Genomic DNA, 18537 nt, shown 5'->3' on the forward strand with positions numbered 1-18537 from the left:
CAACTCTTCACCGACGCGTCTATAAATAATTCTGCTCTACGTCTCCTACAAGAGTTTCTGGAGGTTTTAAAAATCAAGGACAACCCACTGTGGCCTTTTCTCTTTCCGGAAATAGCTCGAGCTGCTCATTCATGTTCCATAAAGAAGAAGAAGAAGTCTGCAGCTTCCGAAATTACATTTGCATCAAAGGTCAAGTAATTAACTCCCTGCATGGAAAACACACAACCTCTCATGCATAGAGTCATCAGATGAACCAGGAGCGAATGATGACAGAATAAAACAAAAGAAAAGCAAAACCATGATTATATAGTTTGATATTATAAAACACTACAGTATTCATCAAAGTACTTATGGTACAAATCTCATGTGGGCGAAATGTCTAGAAAATAGAAAGCGTGTGTTGAAAGGGGGAAGCCCAGTCCCACCTCCCAGTGAGTCCCAGTGCACCAGCAGAGAAAGAACACCGTGTACCCTGGGCAGCACGAGGGGCTCCCAGTGCACGAACCAGTATAAGAATCTGCATTTAGAACGAACACGGCTCCCTCCTACCTACGAGCTGCTGGGACGTCTTGGTCCTGAGGTGCACGGCTGGAAAAGTGTCTGTAAGAGGGAAGCAGGGAAAGTGCGTGAGGAGCAAAGGGGCTTGGACGGGCTGCGGCGGAACGGGATCTCATTGGAAGGGGGTGTGTGGCTGCGCTGTATGGACATGCGTGTGCACGTGTGTGTACATGCGTGTGCACGTGTGTGCATGTGTGGACATGTGTGTACGTATGCACAGCCCAGGGCTGAAAGACAACGCGAGAGGAGGGGGAGCAGGGAAGGGGAGGGGAGGGGGAGGGGAGGGTTACCAGGGGAGGGGGGGGGGGGGGGTGAGGTAAGAATGAGAAGGACATTTGAGGCGTGAGAGCAACAGGCTGAGAAAAGAGAGAGAGAGAGAGAAAAGAGGAGGATGCCCTTTGTTTGAGTTTAGGGTTAAAGGGGGGGGGGGGGGGGGGGATATTTAACCTGTGTGTGTGTGTGTGTCTCTGGTTGTGGGTCTGTGTGTCGTCTGGAGAAAGGTCGACGTCTCAGGAGATAGAGCATGGGTCCTTCAGCCCCCCCCCCCCCCCATGTCCTTACCATGTGCAAACAGATAAGATCCTGAGGCTTTGTGCTGACTGTGCACACAGACACACAAACACACACTTTACTTTGTCAAGATTAAGCCTGCAGCAGAAACCAGTTTTTCTGACAGTGCAACATATTTGTGTGGGTGTGTGGGTCTGTGTGTGTGTGTGTGTGTGTGTGTCTGTGTGTGTAACGTTGACATCTCCCAGCAGATTCAAAGTCAGCCTGTAGGTCGTGGTGACACATGTGTGCTGCAGTGTGTGTGTACATTAACATGCTGGGTGCATCATGTGTGGAGCTGCCAGGAGGGGCCTTTACAGCAAAGGCTCATGGGTAATATTCAGGGTATGGGTGTCCACTGAGGGGCCTGATCCAACACACAGCACAGAATGTATAGATTACATAATGTCCTTTATCTTCTAGTGTTGTGAACACAGATCCTCTGTTGTGTGTGTGTGTGTGTGTTAACCCCTGCAAGCACACACACATCCATTGTGTTATTTTTATCCTTGAAAGTGGTGAAAGTCACATATGAAAAATTATAAAACTGCTCCATTTCAACATCAACATGAGACCAGAGGAGCAAAACAGGAAGTTTCAATATGTTCACTGGTGTGTGTCTGTGTGTGTGTGTGTGTGTGTCTGTATGGGATGTCACACGTGTGTAATGTGCACGTGCAGTGTGTGTACCATTTATTTGTAACTTCCTAAATATTTATCTTCTTTTCCTCCCTCTTTTCATTTGCAATCCCTCACATCTCCACCAGATGTCCTCACTGAGTCCCTGCCCCTGTCCATCACCTGTCAGATCTATGTGTTTGTGTGTGTGTGTGTGTGTGTGTGTGTGTGTGTTTGTGTGTGTGTGAGTGTGTGTGTGTGTGTGTGTGTGTGTGTGTCAGATGCATATTTAGTCTAAATTACCTTAAATATAAAGTTATACCACGAGGGAGCTCAGTTTGTGTGAAGAAGAGTTTTAACTTCAGTTATTTTCTACACATAAGGTTGAAATTAATCTAATTCTTAAATATAATAACACAGATCATAGAAGCAGGAGAATCATCTTTAACTTTGCACTGAATTAAGTCAGTCATGTGTATTTCGTACATTTCTAAAAGTTCTTATCTTTTATTTGAATTAGGATCTGAATTCATTATGTTTTACTTTGGAAGTTATTCTGATCTTCTGACTTCTTTAATGATTTAATGATGTTTTATCTTCATCTGGTTTTGACTCTTTTTCTTTCTTTACTTTAAATATTCTTTTAGTTTTGTGTTTGTGCTCTGAAGCTGTGTCATCATCAAAATGCTTCTATTTCCTATTTCCAATCTGTACATGAACGTTTCACTGTGTTTGAACCTGAGCTGTATAAATAAAGTTTATAATGATTGTTAGTAGAGTTTGTGTCTGTGGTGGTTTCATCTGGTTCTGGACCAGCGAGCGGAGCTGAGCCTCCTTCAGGTCTGTGACGCATCGTTCAACCTTCTGATGAGGAAGTTATTACAAAACACTGTGAACGTGTGTTTTATTCATCCACCTCATTAGGTCTGCAAGGAACGTTTTCCATGTACACACACACACACACACACACACACACACACACACACCTATGCATCCTGTTGCATTCATTCAAATCCCTCAGACCATGTTTCTCATTATGATCTGAACCAAACAATTAGCACAGCGTCACCTTGCTGCTATAAAACTGAGACAGGATTCAGCAGGAGGATGAAAACACGACGAGAGGCTCAGACCAAGAAGAAGAAGAAGAAGAAGAAGAAGAAGAAGAAGAAGAAGAAGAAGAAGAAGAAGAAGAGCGATGACTCACAGAAGAACCAGACTCTTCATCATGGGTGAGATCCGCTCGGCTCCTCCAGTTTATTTTGTCTATTTCAGGAAAAATCTAAAAGTTTCAGATCTTTTATAAACCATATTGATACTATATATCATTTTATACAATAATATTGTCTTTTGCACACTGTCTACATATTCTTACACTCATAGTATATTATATGATCTATTGTATAGTCGAATACTTATATTTTTACCTCTACTATATATCATATCATGTTATATCATACTCTTTGTATATTCTTTGTATATAATATTTATACATGTGTATATGTTATTATTATTATATTTACTATTATTATATATACTGTTGCTGCCATTATTACTATATACTGCTACTATACTGGTAGAATTACTATCATATATAAATATATATATTAGGTTATATTATATACTATATATACTGTACTATTTGTATATACTGTCTAACAATAACATTACCATCATATCATCAGTACTATTACCATCATCTTGCCACTGCACCTTAGCTACCTATTTATCTTGTGTTCCTGTTTTTTCTATTTTTTTTTTATTCTTTCTACCTCAATATTTTTTATTTTATTCTATTGTATTGTATTTTATTGTATTCAAATATACCTGCTGCTATGATGACTTAATTTCCCTTCGGGGATGAATAAAGTAATCTATCTATCTATCTTTTCTCTGTGCTGCAAGATAAAAAAAACTGTTGAACATTGAATATTTCTCAACAATTTGAGATTTGAGATATTTATATAGAGAAAGACCAATAACTTGATTCATACCAGCAAATATTTGCTGTATTAAGATGAAGAATATTGGTATTGACACGTGCAGCTTCTGACATGAACAGATATTTGCAGTAGATAAATAACAATTATATGTTATAAGTCATATAAAAATTGTCAGCCTCAGATATTATTCTTTCTATCACTGAGGATTTACCCTGAGAATAGTTTTTAAAACCAGGATTAATATCTTAATGTTAGAGGACAAATCAAAAAATCCAGAATTTCCTTTTTTCTGGTTGTTAAACCTTAAACTGTAGTGATTCAGTCTTTTATCAAACAAAAAGCATAAATAGTTGAATCTTCGTGATTCATCTGCTGTCGTGTGTTCAGATCCCGATGTTCACTCTGAACCTGTGTGTCCTCAGTGGTGTCCTACGTGATGACATCATGCGGCGCCGTCCCCATCAACGACCTGTTGGACCGAGCGTCACAGCGTTCAGACAAACTGCACTCGCTCAGCACCACACTGAGCCAGGAGCTGGTGAGTGTGTGTGTGTCTGTGTGTGTGTGTGTGTTTGTGTTACTTAAAGGTCACTTAAAAGGAGAAAAATCAAATCCCCAAAACCCTGTGATGTTACATTTGCAGGTGAAGACGTGTTTTAGGATTAAAGTTTAGACAAATAGAAATTCTCCAGATCGGCTCCAAGTGAGAAACACAAACTCCAGAAAAGTTTACAGACACGATTTTAACCTTCTTCCTCGGTCCCGCCCAGGACTCTCACTTCCCTCCGATTGGTCGGCTGATCTCGCCCCGCCCCTTGATGTGCCACACCTCCGCTCTGCAGACGCCCACCGACAAGACACAAGCTCTTCAAGTATCAGTAGGTTCCTGTTTGTGTGTTTGTGTGTTTGTCTGTTTGTCTGTTTTTGTGTTTTTGTGTTTGTTTGTCTGTTTGTGTGTTTGTCTTTTTGTGTGCTTGTCTGTTTGTCTGTTTGTCTGTTTGTGTGTTTGTCTGTTTGTCTGTTTCCTTGTTTGTGTGTTTGCTTGTGTGGTTGTCTGTTTGTCTGTTTTTGTGTCTGTGTGTTTGTGTGGTTGTCTGTTTGTCTGTTTGTCTGTTTGTCTGTTTGTGTTTTTGTCTGTTTGTCTGTTTGTGTGTTTGTGTGTTTGTCTGTTTGTGTGCTTGTCTGTTTGTCTGTTTCCTTGTTTTTGTGTTTGTTTGTCTGTTTGTTTGTTTGTCTGTTTGTGTGTTTGTCTTTTTGTGTGCTTGTCTGTTTGTCTGTTTGTCTGTTTGTGTGTTTGTCTGTTTGTCTGTTTCCTTGTTTGTGTGTTTGCTTGTGTGGTTGTCTGTTTGTCTGTTTTTGTGTCTGTGTGTTTGTGTGGTTGTCTGTTTGTCTGTTTGTGTTTTTTTCTGTTTGTCTGTTTGTGTGTTTGTGTGTTTGTCTGTTTGTGTGCTTGTCTGTTTGTCTGTTTCCTTGTTTGTGTGTTTGTGTGTTTGTGTGGTTGTGTGGTTGTCTGTTTGTCTGTTTGTCTGTTTGTGTGTTTATGTATTTGTCTGTTTGTCTGTTTGTCTGTTTGTCTGTTTGTGTGTTTGTCTGTTTGTCTGTCTGTTTGTCTGTTAGTCTGTTTGTCTGTTTGTGTGTTTGTCTGTTTGTCTGTCTGTCTGTCTGTTAGTCTGTTTGTGTGTTTGTCTGTTTCTCTCTTTCCTTGTTTGTCTGTTTGTCTGTCTGTTTGTCTGTTTGTGTGTTTGTCTGTTTGTGTGTTTGTCTGTTTCTCTGTTTCTCTCTTTCCTTGTTTGTCTGTCTCTCTGCCGCAGATCCAATCAAACGCTCAGTGTGTGTGTGTCTGTGTTGTGCAGGAGTCCGAGCTGCTGTCCCTGGCTCGCTCTCTGCTCCAGGCCTGGGACGACCCCCTGTCCGTCCTGTCCTCCTCGGCCGTCTCTCTGCCGCACCCGGCTCAGAGCAGCATCTTCAACAAGGTGCGCGAGCTGCAGGAGCATTCCAAGAACCTGTGGGACGGCCTGGACGTCCTCTCTGGGAAGGTAGGTGTCCCCGTCTGAGAGTCTGTGATCAGAGGAACTACAGGAGCTCACAGGGTCTCTCTCTCTCCCTCTCCCTCTCTCTCTCCCTCTCTCTCTCTCTCTCTCTCTCCCTCTCTCCCTCTCTCCCTCTCTCTCTCTCAGATGGGTGCAGCGGATCAGACCCTCTCCTTCCTGCCCTACATTGGCAACGACCTCGGCCAGGACAGGATTTCCAGACTGATCGACTTCCACTTCCTGTTGTCGTGCTTCCGACGGGACTCGCACAAGATCGACAGCTTCCTGAAGGTCCTGCGCTGCCGGGCCACGAACACGCAGCCTGAGACGTGCTGAGGGTTCGAGGCCCGAGTCCCAGGGGAGATTGACCCAAAGCTTCTGTTCCCTGTCAACTGTAGATTAGCTTCTTCTATCGATCTGCTGTCTGCTGCTCTATCTGCTAAGGGGGGGGGGGGGGGGCACAACACTGCACTGATCCAGTTCTAATGTAATCTCCATGAACAGATTCTACATGTGACCTAACAGAATCTGTAAAGAACACATTGAATTAATATATATTCAATAACAAAATGTTGTCTGGGCCTGAAAGAATCTACAAAAAAGAATCTGTGGCGACTTCGGGGAATAAACAGAAATGTTTCCGAGCGTCTTCAGATCCTTTATGTGACGTCTGAGATCCAGAACACGACAAAAATATGAATATGATTATTACAAACTGACCACGAAGCACAAAATTAACCAAAGTAATCAGTGATGAGTGAAGAGCCGTCCCTCAGAGTCCCAGGTGGAAGAGGCTCAGGGAGGATTCGACCTGCTGTCGGACCCGAGGACCACTCGTCCCCAGATGTCTCCAGATGTCCACGCTGAGGACACAGCTTCCTGCTTCTCACTGAGAATCACTGTTCAACTCTCCTGAAGACAAACTGCAGCACTTACTTTATTTTCCTCTGAGCATCGTGAAACACTTCTTCTGTATGTCAATAAAAAGCATCTCTTGCACACTCTGATTATTTGTTGTCTGTTGTTGTTGTTTTGATCAAGATCCAAAACTTTATTTAGACATTCGGATACACTTTCCTCCTTTTTTCTTTTAACTACTCTTTTTAACTTTTATTTTTTCTGAAACTAGTTTAAAACTTTGCTTTCAGATTCTATATAGTTGTGTGTGTTTTTATTGCCACTGCACAGAATCTTGAGTCTGTGTATGAAAGGTGATTTATAAATGAACCCTGGGCCCCACGGACCCCCCTGAGAGTTCCCTCCGGCCCTGCCGGAGGGTAACGGGTCCTCTGGGGCTTCAGATCCGCTCTGGAGGCCACTGCAGGCGGATCCACCGCCCGGAGAAACCCGACACCTGAGCGCCCCGTCCCGCTGCTCCCTGCCCGGCTCCGGCTCCCTGTCTGCGGCCTCCTCCTCCTCATGGAGAACCGGGAGGAGCCGGAGAGCTTCGAGGTTTCGGTCCAGCAGCTCAACGACCTGCTGACGGACCACAGAGGCTTGTTCACCCGGCCCAGCACCGACTGTGACCCGGTGCATCCCGGGATCTGCGTCGGTAACGAGTGAGTCTCTGGTTTCAGTGTTGATCCAACATGAATAATCCACAGATTCATAACCAGATATTAAACTGGATCATTTCTTTTACAATATTAACTTCTGTGATTCTTAAGAAGTTTTCCAACCACATGAGGAAAGAATGAAGAAAGAATTTGATCATCTGGGACATTGGATGAGGTTTTAAACAAAAGGTCTAAATCAAACTGATTCTGAGTCAGTTTGAACCGACAGGGACATTTAACATGAACTCCTGCTTCATCTCTTTATCTTTGTTTACTTCAGGAAGTCTTTACATCACATTCACACGGAGGCCGAGAGCTCAGCTCACTAGACAACAAGGACACACATGCACATAGAGACATGCTGCAAACTGCACAGGACTACATGTTCATCAGTGTGTTGGGTCCCTGGACACGTCCCTGGTGTTGTGTTGGTTCTGAGCAGCGTGTTTCTGTGTTGTGTTGTGTTGTGTTGAGCTCTCAGCCTCAGTACATCAGCCTCTTGATAACAAACTGAGCTGGGAGATTTCAAACTGCAGCAGTTTAAAGCTGGTGTCAACATCAGACCCAGGACGTCTTCTCATCATCTCCTGATCACTGGAAGCTTGAAAAGTCAGATTACTGTTGATGAACTGGTTTCCACAGGACTGGACTCAGTCCCAGCTCTTTACAGCTGATCCCCAGTAAGTGAGGTGTCCTGCAGGTCCTGAAGACCTGAACCCACCTGGACTCTGACGTGAGACGGTGTCTCCTCGTCTCTCCTTCTGTCCTCGCTGCTGCCTGGACGCCTGCACACACTTTGTGGAGGCGTGAAGTCACATTCAGAATTAGCTCCGTCTCTATTTTTAGCCGTCGACATCTAAGAGGCACGAGGAGCCGAGCGGGGGTTCGATTCCAGAGGGTCCCAGCGGAGCGTCTCTCCTCTGTACGACAGGAGACGTGAAGAAAGGAAAGATCTGATCTGTAATCTGAACCTGACACTTTGTCGAAGCCTAATTAGTGACGTTTGGAACTTTTACATTTACACTGAATTGATGTTCAGCTGGTTTAGAGTTAACTGGGTCACAGATCTCCTCACTGGTGGGAACGTTCAAACACCAGGAGACTGGTTTAACCACTGGTTTAGGTTGAAACAGATAGAAGAATGAATCACTTTATAACCATGTGAAGCATCATGAAACAAAATAATACAATAAATCAAACTTACACAGGGACTTTCACAACTTATGGATCCACTAAGTCAACAGATCATCTGAATTCATCAGAAATGAACAGATCATCTCTAAACACACCGATACGGAGTTTTTGGAACCTGCAGCTGATACACATTTATTTGCAGATAAATATTATTTATATCTGACTCCAGGTCAGTGGCGTGGAGCGTGACGCGGCTGAGGCGTCTGGGCGTCACCCACGTCCTGAACGCGGCGGAGGGGAACTCCTTCATGCACGTCAACACCAACGCAGAGTTCTACGCCGGCACCGGCTTCATCTACCACGGGATCCCGGCCAGCGACTTCGACCACTTCGACATCAGCGTTTACTTCGAGGAGGCGGCAGAGTTCATCGGGAAGGCGCTGGAGTACAACCATGGGAAAGGTCAGAGGTCGACAGAGCAGAGAGGAACTCGTGTTGCTGCTTGAGGCCCAACGAGTTGTGATTTAAAGATTCGTTGTGACTGGAACTCGATCATTTGTCTTTTTCTTTCCTCTGCAGGCAAAGTGTACGTTCACTGCAGGGAGGGCTACAGCCGCTCGCCCACCTTGGTCATCGCCTTCCTGATGCTTCGCCAGAACATGGACGTCCACACGGCCGTGGCCACGGTGCGGAGGAGGAGAGAGATCGGACCCAACGACGGCTTCCTGCTGCAGCTCTGTCGACTGAACCGGAGGCTGAGCGCCCAGCAGGAGACCTGGGACCAGTGAGGAGAGAAGAAACCAGCTCTCACTCACACACATCACTTCCTGCTTGAACCAGCTGCAGACGTGTGTTCTGGAAGTGAGGGCAGAGGACAACGATGAAGACGCAGGGGACATCGATGAAGACGCAGGGGACATCGATGAAGACGCAGGGGACAACGATGAAGATGCAGAGGACAACGATGAAGACGCAGGGGACAACGATGAAGACTTAGGGGACACCATGTGCTGATCCTACTTTCTTAAATGAGCTTGAGTGAAACGTCTTTTTATAAAACTCCTGCTGTTAGTTTTCGGGACAAAGTGAAAAGTCAAAGTAAACTTATAATAAGTTTCTCTTCAGTGGTTGTTTGGTTCAGTCGACACATTTTGCACAGTGTGTGTTTGCAGGTTTATATTGTAAAGCTTTGTACTGTGTATGTGTATCTGCAGGATGTGTACTTGTACTGTGCTTTGTACACAATGTGTATAACTCAGGCTGTGACTTGTGGTTGTGATGTCTTCAGTCACGTGAGAACCTCAGAAACTGCTGATTGTTGTTCCCGTGTTTTCACACGTTCAGTAATAAACGTCTAAGAGTTTCTCGTAAAATATGATTGAGGTTATGTTCCACACAAACTGAAACATCTGTAACATCTGTAACTGAACCTTTAACACCTGGTTGGACTGAGCAGTAACCACTTCGTCCTGTAGAGGGGGCAGTAGGACCACTGAAGCTGCTGCGAGGTTAAGCTCAGTGAACTAAAGTTAAAGTTTGAGACATAAAATACTGAATAATAAAGATTATTATGCACAAAAACGAACTTTACTGTTTATTATAACTTAACCTGACTCATTGATGTGTTGACTACACATTTAGATTATTGACAGATCCCAGAAACATCTATTTGTCGATCACATCCATAACAAACTCTGCATCCATTAAACCATCAAACCTTCCACCGCTCATTGTACCTGTCGTAACTTTTATTGTAAATTTATCTTTTGTATTCATTGAATATTTATTTTTAAAGTTCATCTGTTTGCACAATTTTTTATTTACTCATTTATAATCTTATCTTATTGATTTTTAAAACAATAAAACTCCTCAACACATTCTCATCACCTTCATAAGAACTGTTCTATCACCTCCTCTGATATTATTAGAATATTTAAATCTCTTTGACATTGTCGACGTCGTCCTCGAGGACAAAGTAAAACAAACTCCTCTGGTAACAGTCGTCCTCTGTCCCTGTAAATCCCATCATCCTGCCAGTGGCCCTGTAACATGCACCTCCTCCTCCTCCTCCAACCCGAGCACGTGTGTGTCTGTGTGTGTGTGTGTGTCCGTGTGTGTGTGCATTCCACAGGTCTAGGATTTTGAGCCTCCCTCCCTCTCTCAAGGTTTCACTCTACCTCCCTCGCCCTCTCATGTCTCTCTCTCTCTGCATGTGTGTGTCCTGCTCTGACACATGCAGTTGATGTGAGGACATGTGTGTGTTCAGCTCTCTTACATAACACCGCTCTGCATGAATGAATCCGGGGGGGGGGGGGGGGGGGGGGGGGAGTCATGTGTGTGGTGGGGGATGAATGAACCATGAAATATGAAACTATTCAAACCACTGGATCCGTTTTTAGACTCCCGGCCCTGAAGGTTCTGACGCTGCTCAAACCACATGAAGTCGATTTCAAACTCTGCTGCAGATTCCGACGCTTCCAGACTCGTGCACGAGGCGGAGCGGCCACATCCACATGAAGCTGCCGCTGAGAGCTGGAGCAATGGTCTCCATCTTAGTTCAACATGCGCTCATCAACGAGAACATCAGAGGAGCTGATTCCTGCTCCAAGGTCCAACTGTCTCCACATCAAAACACATTGAAATCAATTACATGCACATTAAATTCTGATCTGCACAAACTCACCGATCAGCTCCAGAAGGGAGGACTCGAACAAACGCTGGTGAAGGAACTTTGTTAGAACACAAAACCAACACACGGCTGCAGGAGGAAGAGACGAGAACTCAAACTGAGAAAATCAAAGAGTGAGAACTAAGAAAGAAACAGAACTGAAGTGAAGCCACAGGAGGGAAAACTGGAGGAGACTCAGCTGAGATACTGAATATTATGATCTTATTCTGGAAATCTTCTCCTCTAGATGTGATGTATAGATTATTCTCCTCTAGATGTGATGTATAGATTATTCTCCTCTATATGTGATGTATAGATTCCTCTCCTCTAGATGTGATGTATAGATTCATCTCCTCTAGATGTGATGTATAGATGCATCTCCTCTAGATGTGATGTATAGATTCCTCTCCTCTAGATGTGATGTATAGATTCATATCCTCTAGATGTGATGTATAGATTATTCTCCAGATGTGATGTATAGTTTCATCTCCTCTAGATGTGATGTATAGATTCATCTCCTCTAGATGTGATGTATAGATTCATCTCCTCTAGATGTGATGTATAGATTCATCTCCTCTCCTCTAGATGTGATGTATAGTTTCATCTCCTCTAGATGTGATGTATAGATTCATCTCCTCTCCTCTAGATGTGATGTATAGTTTCATCTCCTCTAGATGTGATGTATAGATTCATCTCCTCTAGATGTGATGTATAGATTCTTCTCCTCTATATGTGATGTATAGATTCCTCTCCTCTAGATGTGATGTATAGATTATTCTCCTCTAGATGTGATGTATAGATGCATCTCCTCTAGATGTGATGTATAGATTATTCTCCAGATGTGATGTATAGATTAATCTCCTCTAGATGTGATGTATAGATTCATCTCCTCTCCTCTAGATGTGATGTATAGATTATTCTTCTCTAGATGTGATGTATAGATTATTCTCCAGATGTGATGAATAGATTCATCTCCTCTAGATGTGATGAATAGATTCATCTCCTCTAGATGTGATGAATAGATTCATCTCCTCTAGATGTGATGTATATATTCTTCTCCTCTAGATGTGATGTATAGATTATTCTCCAGATGTGATGTATAGATTCATCTCCTCTAGATGTGATGTATAGATTCATCTCCTCTCCTCTAGATGTGATGTATAGATTCATCTCCTCTCCTGTAGATGTGATGTATAGATTCATCTCCTCTAGATGTGATGTATAGTTTCCTCTCATCTAGATGTGATGTATAGATTCATCTCCTCTCCTCTAGATGTGATGTATAGATTCTTCTCCTCTAGATGTGATGTATAGATTCATCTCCTCTAGATGTGATGTATAGATTCTTCTCCTCTAGATGTGATTTATAGATTCATCTCCTCTAGATGTGATGTATAGATTCTTCTCCTCTAGATGTGATGTATAGATTCATCTCCTCTAGATGTGACTCCTTGAGGCCTTGAAGGTCCTGGTTGTGTTTTACCAGGATCTCAGAATTCACTTGATAATTCCAACATTTTATGAAATCCGTTCATATGATCTTGAGTACGTTATTAAATTTAAATTATTATGAAATCAGAGCCAGAAATGTGTGTGTGTGTGTCTCTAGGAATCTAGAACATTATAAACAATAATGAAAACACACGTTTCTGTTGGAGCAGCTCGCTAGAAGCACTTTCCTTCAGCTGAGGGGAAAAATCTGTAATGGATGTCCTGCTCTGTCAATCACACACACACACACACACACACACATACACACGCACACACTCTCTCATACACAGTATCACACACGCACACACAGACACTCTCTCATACACACACACACTAACACACACTCACTATCATGTCAGTCTGCGACATGTCTGCTCTGTACCAGCTGTGTCCTCCTCTGTGTTTTGGTGGGGGGGCTGGGCAGCGAGGGGGCTTCTGATTGGTCGAGAGCAAAGCTGCTGACTGTTACATCACCTCCTCCCCAACAAACCCTAAAACACATTTGACATCGCCTCTCTAATAATTCAGTAGTTTGTTTCCAAATTTAGCAGAGGTGCATCGTGGGTAATCTGTTTAGCTCGTGCACGTGCTGCATAATAATTCATATTTAAATAAAGGAGATTTAAGGGGAACCAGTTGATGTGTGGAGATGTGTCACGGCTGTGGGATCACTGGTGTCAGTAACTTCCCTCACACAGGATCTACTGGTTTCATTAGAAACAGACTCATGACCCCAGATCAGCCACAGAGGAAACGGCGTGTGAGGATCCAGCCTCTCTCTTCTCTCTGCCGCTGACCTCTAATCAGATCCGACACTTGTATTCTCTTCTTCTAATTGCACATTTAACCGAACCCGACAGATGTTGGACCACGCGAGTCCCTTCAGGTGTGAGAGGTCAAGCATGAAGGTCGGAGTCCGGCTGTGTGAGCGTGTGTGAAGCTGAACACACACACTGAGTTATGTTGTGTTACTCTGGTGTGTTATTAAACTACAAACTAAAATACAACTTGATTTTGTCACGTGGCGACTTCTCTCCTCCTGACAATATCTCACTTTATGTTTGAACAATAAACTATAATGTAGTTTGTTCTTTTTCTAAAACTCTTCTTACAGGATGAAAGGGTTAAAATCATGCAGCTTGAAAACAGTGAACACATTCAAATCAATGCGTTTAACATTTGTCGTAAACGTTCATGTGAAATCCTCCAGATGCATCGAAGAGAAACAAAACTAATATTAATAAATGAGATAAACAGATGAAGCTGTTGAAACCATGTTAGTTCTTCCATGTTCACAGTGGAACTCGAACCTCGTACAATAACACAACGTTCATTTCGTTCTCTGGACAAAAAAAAAAAGCAAGTACACAAACTGATATCAAATAACTTTATAATGCTGAAAATGAATGTCACATAGCCACAAACACAAACAGCTCTGAGCCGTCGAGAGGCCGTTCTCTGATTGTGCCATGAATGATTTGTCACAGAAATCAAGACAAACAACAACTGTGCCCGATACAAACCCATGACCAGCATCATCGTTAACACAACGTCACACTCGAACCACATCTCACTCAGCTTTACATTCAACACTGTGCTGTGCCAACTGAACCACGGCTGCTTCGCAAGCAGGAAGTAGCCGTCTGCTCGTGCGGGGCCCTCACAGGACGTCTCTCAGATTTGGCGAATTGGGGCCGAGTCGTGTGCTTACTGCATAGGTCACTGTGGGGGGGGGGGGGGGGGGGGGGGGGGGCAACACATATTAACAAAGAGAGGACATTGTCATCTGGGACTCGTGGTCCTGGACTTTTTCTTTTTAAAGGCACATTTTACTGGCCTGTATTTAAGTTCAAGGGTCACAAATACAAGTGCACGTTTGCACTGGAGCAGATTTGGAGCTCGAGGAGGAGAAGGCCTCCTCGAGCAGGAGAAGGTCTCCTCGAGCAGGAGAAGGTCTCCTCGAGCAGGAGAAGGTCTCCTCGAACAGGAGAAGGCCCCCTCGAGCAGGAGAAGGCCCCCCTCGAGGAGGAGAAGGTCTCCTCGAGCAGGAGAAGGCCTCCTCGAGCAGGAGAAGGCCCCCTCGAGGAGGAGAAGGTCTCCTCGAGCAGGAGAAGGTCTCCTCGAGCAGGAGAAGGCCCCCTCGAGGAGGAGAAGGTCTCCTCCTCGAGGGGGCCTTCTCCTGCTCGAGGAGGAGAAGGTCTCCTCGAGGAGGAGAAGGCCTCCTCGAGGAGGAGAAGGCCTCCTCGAGGAGGCCTTCTCCTCCTCGAGCAGGAGAAGGTCTCCTCGAGCAGGAGAAGGTCTCCTCGAGCCGATTGGGAAGCAGCGCTCTTCGTGGCCTGCTGGAGCATTTTGTAATTTGAGCTTGCATTATTCATAATCCATTATTCACTTGGCCAAACGACTCAATGCACTTAAGTCCTGACGGAGCTTCAGGCCTCTCCGGGGTTTGTCAGGGCGGAACACACGTAGAGAAGGAATAAATATCTTCCAGCTGATGATACATACTCAAAGCTTGGCTTCATATTTCATGCGACCAGTTCCTTATAGATATAACAAAGTAAGTGCTTTCGTTTGCTAACTGATTTTTTTTTTTTTCTAGAGCCACAACATTGTCATTACAACCCGAACAGATCATTTAAGCATTTTCACCAATTTGATTCTACAATTTTACATCTTGACAGTTTATGTTTTTGTTTTTATTTTTGAATTCTAGGTCCCAGTCACACGTGCACGAAGGTGGAGCGAGCTTCACCGAAGCCGGAGCCAGGATGTGATTGGCTCGGTCACAGGAAGTGAACATTTCACCGAAGCCGGAGCCAGGATGTGATTGGCTGCGTCACAGGAAGTGAACGTTCCACTGAAGCCGGAGCCAGGATGTGATTGGCTCAAACACAGGAAGTGAACGTTTCACTGAGGCTGAAGCCAGGATGTGATTGGCTCAGTCACAGGAAGTGAGTTTCGCTGCTGAGACGCTCGTGCACGTGTGAGCCGGACCTTCATTTCAGGGAAGTGGAGACTTTGGTCAGGAGCTACGAACTGAACCGCTCTGACGGAACCTCCCCCAGCTTCTGATCCAACATGGAGCAAAGTGCTGCCTCCATGTTGGGCCGACCACTGGTGGAGTTCTGTGCTTGAGACTGACCACCCCCCCCCCCTCCCTTACTCTGGCACAAAGCAGTGATGAGGTATGAAAAGTTGTATGAATCTCTTATTTTTTGGTTTAGATTTTCTGATCTTTTCATCGTGTTACTTGATGTCGCTCCTTCTCGTATGTTTGAAGGCGTGTCTGTCATCACAAGCAATATTCTGTCACAACACTGATATTAATATATGGCAGATTTATATATCGCAGATGAGCCTGGTCCCAGATCAGGAAGTGGGTGTTTTTTTTGTCTTTTCTTTTTTGATTGACCCCAGATCAGGTGGACGAGCAAATGCTCAGCGTAGAAAGTGATACAGCCCAAGCAAGTGTGGAAGCAGGAGCCAGGTTCGATTCCCGTTCAGTTCACTCATCCATGTTTATCTAACTGGTTTACGACTGGTTAGAGTGGAAGTGTCAGAAACGGCTGAAAGTTAGTAACCGTAGAAATTAACTGGAGTGATTGGTCGTGTTGTTGTGGATAAACAACATTTCCCTCATAAGTATCGACCAAAAGATGAAATATAGAAACATTTAAGTTAATTTTCCATTGTCAAAATTATTATTCATACGTCGTCTTTCACAGCTTTAACAGCTTAAATCTACGAGAGCTTCTGATCCTTGTCATGTGTATTTAAAACACACACACCGCTGAGCTCGAGACTCATCAGATAAACTGGGATGTGACCAATGGGCCTGATGTAATTTGAATTGCGTCATGTGACCGTGTGAAGGAGCAATGAGCTGAACTGAACGTGAGCCGAACCCGGACCTCGGTGACGTTTGAGCACAAGCTACCACTGCACCGACGATGGTCTGAAAGTGCATGAACAGCCATTATCTCACAGTAAAGCATCAACACAGATAGACATTCACTTACCAAGAAAATCAGATGCAACTTAATAATGACATCAAAGAATAATCATTGAAAAGAAAACAGCTTTTTCACTTCGTCTCTTGCTTTTCAGTCTTTTTCAAACCGACTCGTCGGCAGCGGCCTGTCACACGACCGGAGTTTTTAACTCCACCCGCAAACTCATCCATCCCAGAATAAGCAGAACAACGAACACTTGGTGCACAACGAAAGCAACAACAACAACAACATCAAAAACAACATGAGTGTCATCAATTGTACAATGTCAGTATTTTACATTCCACATGTGGACATATTGCTGCATGGGATTGTCGTCTTTCTCCACCAAGAGTGTTAGCATCAGTTAGGTGTGTGTGTGTGTGTTTGTGTGTGTGTGTGTGTGTGTGTTTGTGGGGAAGGGGTTAAGGGTAGCACATTACTAAGAGGTCAGAGTGAAGTCGATGGAGGAGGATGTCAGGAGAGTGGAATGGGAGCGCTCGGGGGACGGGAATGAGGCTGGAGGACGGGGAGAAGAGATGCGTCCCCTGGATCAGTAAGAAAAGTAGTTCTCCTAGTTTTATTAGACGAGTTGCATGAGAGCGGAACTTCCTCAGAGTATCTGTCAGAGTTCTTTGTGCCATGTTGCAGCGGCAGAGCTTAGTGTGAAGTTCACATTGAGTTCAGTGTAAACGTAACGTTAACTTTAAACTGAGAGAAGGAGGAGAGGAAACACAATTCTGTGGTCGCTGTGCGGAGAAGACGGAGACTTGATCGCTTTGTTTTTTTTTGCACTTCGCGGAGGAAGTGTGGAAAGTGACGGGGTCGTGATGCAGAACGCAACATTCCAAAAAGTCCCTGTGGCTCTTCTGCCTGCAGAGCTGCGTCCTGCACCCCCCAGGCCGGTTGTTTCATATTGCAGGAAACGAGAGAGAGAAGGTTTCAGAACTCCTTCTCTGGACGTGAAGCGTGAACGTGAGAACGAGGACTCACGTCTGAAGTCGGGTGCAGAACCTCGAGCTGTTGCAGCAATCACAACAAATCAAGATTCCTGCACAAACCAAACCTTTAGATCCGGTCACGGTTAAACCTGATAGTGTCGGTTGGTGTGAGTGAAGAAGATGTGAGTGGTTTGCCTGCTGTCTGAACATAGCATCAGGATGTCCAGTTAAAATGGCTTTTTGGTGAGGAGGATGGTCTCGGACTACTGGTCTGTCTCTCTGCTATGCTGGTGCAACTAATCATAGCTGAAGGCAGTGTGCTCTGTGGTGCTGGTGTGGTTTTTTTTTTTTTAAGGACAGCGGGAGGATTTCTCCGTTGATCATTTGGCTGAGAAAGAGAGAGAGAGAGAGAGAGAGAGAGAGAGAGACAGACGGAGAGAGGCTGTGCTTCCAGCTCAAATCCAGACGTCACCTCGTGCAGCTTCACGTGGACCAGAGTCTCAACACTTTACTTTTTAAGCTTCCTCTTGTGCTCTATGAGGTGAACTGGAGGTAAGCGGGGGGGGGGGGGGGGGGGGGGGGGGGGGGGGCAAACAGCTGAAAACTACTCATGAGGTTGTTTTACAGACGGAGCTCGTTCTCCCTCTGCTGCTCGGCCGAGTCCCCGTTTGAGCTGGAAGCTTGAAACAGCACAGTCACCTTCATATATATATATATATATGTATATCTGTATCATATATATATTAAATATATACACACACATACATGTGTATTCTATCTGTTATCTATAAACTGTATATTTGCATTACTAACCTCTGTGAGGCACATCGACGTGTCGGGATTACTGAGCCAGCGGTTCCCTGTCTGAGCCATGACCCGGTTGCAGCATGGCTTCATTCACAGTGATAGTGAGCAGAGTACGAACACAGCAGACCTGGAGTCAGTGGAGACTCTACTGCTCCGTGCTGTGTGTGTGTCTGTGTGTGTGTGTGTGTGTTTATATCCCTGTATAATCAGCGCTCACAGTTCTATTTGAATACCCTGCAACAAAGATGAGTAA

General features: G+C 44.4%; 2 protein-coding genes across 2 annotated transcripts; both read left to right on the forward strand.

The window, feature by feature from the left end:
• Nucleotides 1-2923: 2923 nt before the first annotated feature.
• LOC128459261 (prolactin) lies at nucleotides 2924-6034 on the forward strand. Its single transcript, XM_053444384.1, has 5 exons — nucleotides 2924-2957; nucleotides 4091-4206; nucleotides 4439-4546; nucleotides 5522-5704; nucleotides 5846-6034. Exons 1-5 carry the CDS (start codon nucleotides 2924-2926, stop codon nucleotides 6032-6034), a joined length of 630 nt encoding a protein of 209 aa, XP_053300359.1.
• A 1083-nt stretch (nucleotides 6035-7117) lies between these two features.
• Nucleotides 7118-9176, forward strand: LOC128459262 (dual specificity protein phosphatase 3-like). The gene is made up of 3 exons (XM_053444385.1): nucleotides 7118-7257; nucleotides 8618-8850; nucleotides 8968-9176. The coding sequence occupies exons 1-3, from the start codon at nucleotides 7118-7120 to the stop codon at nucleotides 9174-9176; spliced, it is 582 nt and encodes a 193-aa protein (XP_053300360.1).
• Nucleotides 9177-18537: the final 9361 nt, after the last annotated feature.

This window comes from Pleuronectes platessa, chromosome 16 (assembly GCF_947347685.1).
Source record: "Pleuronectes platessa chromosome 16, fPlePla1.1, whole genome shotgun sequence".
Taxonomy (NCBI): Eukaryota; Metazoa; Chordata; class Actinopteri; order Pleuronectiformes; family Pleuronectidae; genus Pleuronectes; species Pleuronectes platessa.

What these genes read in the sequence shown, in the direction of transcription:
- LOC128459261 (XM_053444384.1), top strand. Translation starts at nt 2,924, where the DNA reads ATGACTCACAGAAGAACCAGACTCTTCATCATGG. An exon ending in AACCAGACTCTTCATCATGG is followed by an intron (nt 2,958 to 4,090) that starts GTGAGATCCGCT and finishes GTGTGTCCTCAG; the next exon opens with TGGTGTCCTACGTGATGACA. An exon ending in CCACACTGAGCCAGGAGCTG is followed by an intron (nt 4,207 to 4,438) that starts GTGAGTGTGTGT and finishes GGTCCCGCCCAG; the next exon opens with GACTCTCACTTCCCTCCGAT.
- LOC128459262 (XM_053444385.1), top strand. Translation starts at nt 7,118, where the DNA reads ATGGAGAACCGGGAGGAGCCGGAGAGCTTCGAGGTTTCGGTCCAGCAG. An exon ending in GGGATCTGCGTCGGTAACGA is followed by an intron (nt 7,258 to 8,617) that starts GTGAGTCTCTGG and finishes ATCTGACTCCAG; the next exon opens with GTCAGTGGCGTGGAGCGTGA. An exon ending in GGAGTACAACCATGGGAAAG is followed by an intron (nt 8,851 to 8,967) that starts GTCAGAGGTCGA and finishes TTTCCTCTGCAG; the next exon opens with GCAAAGTGTACGTTCACTGC.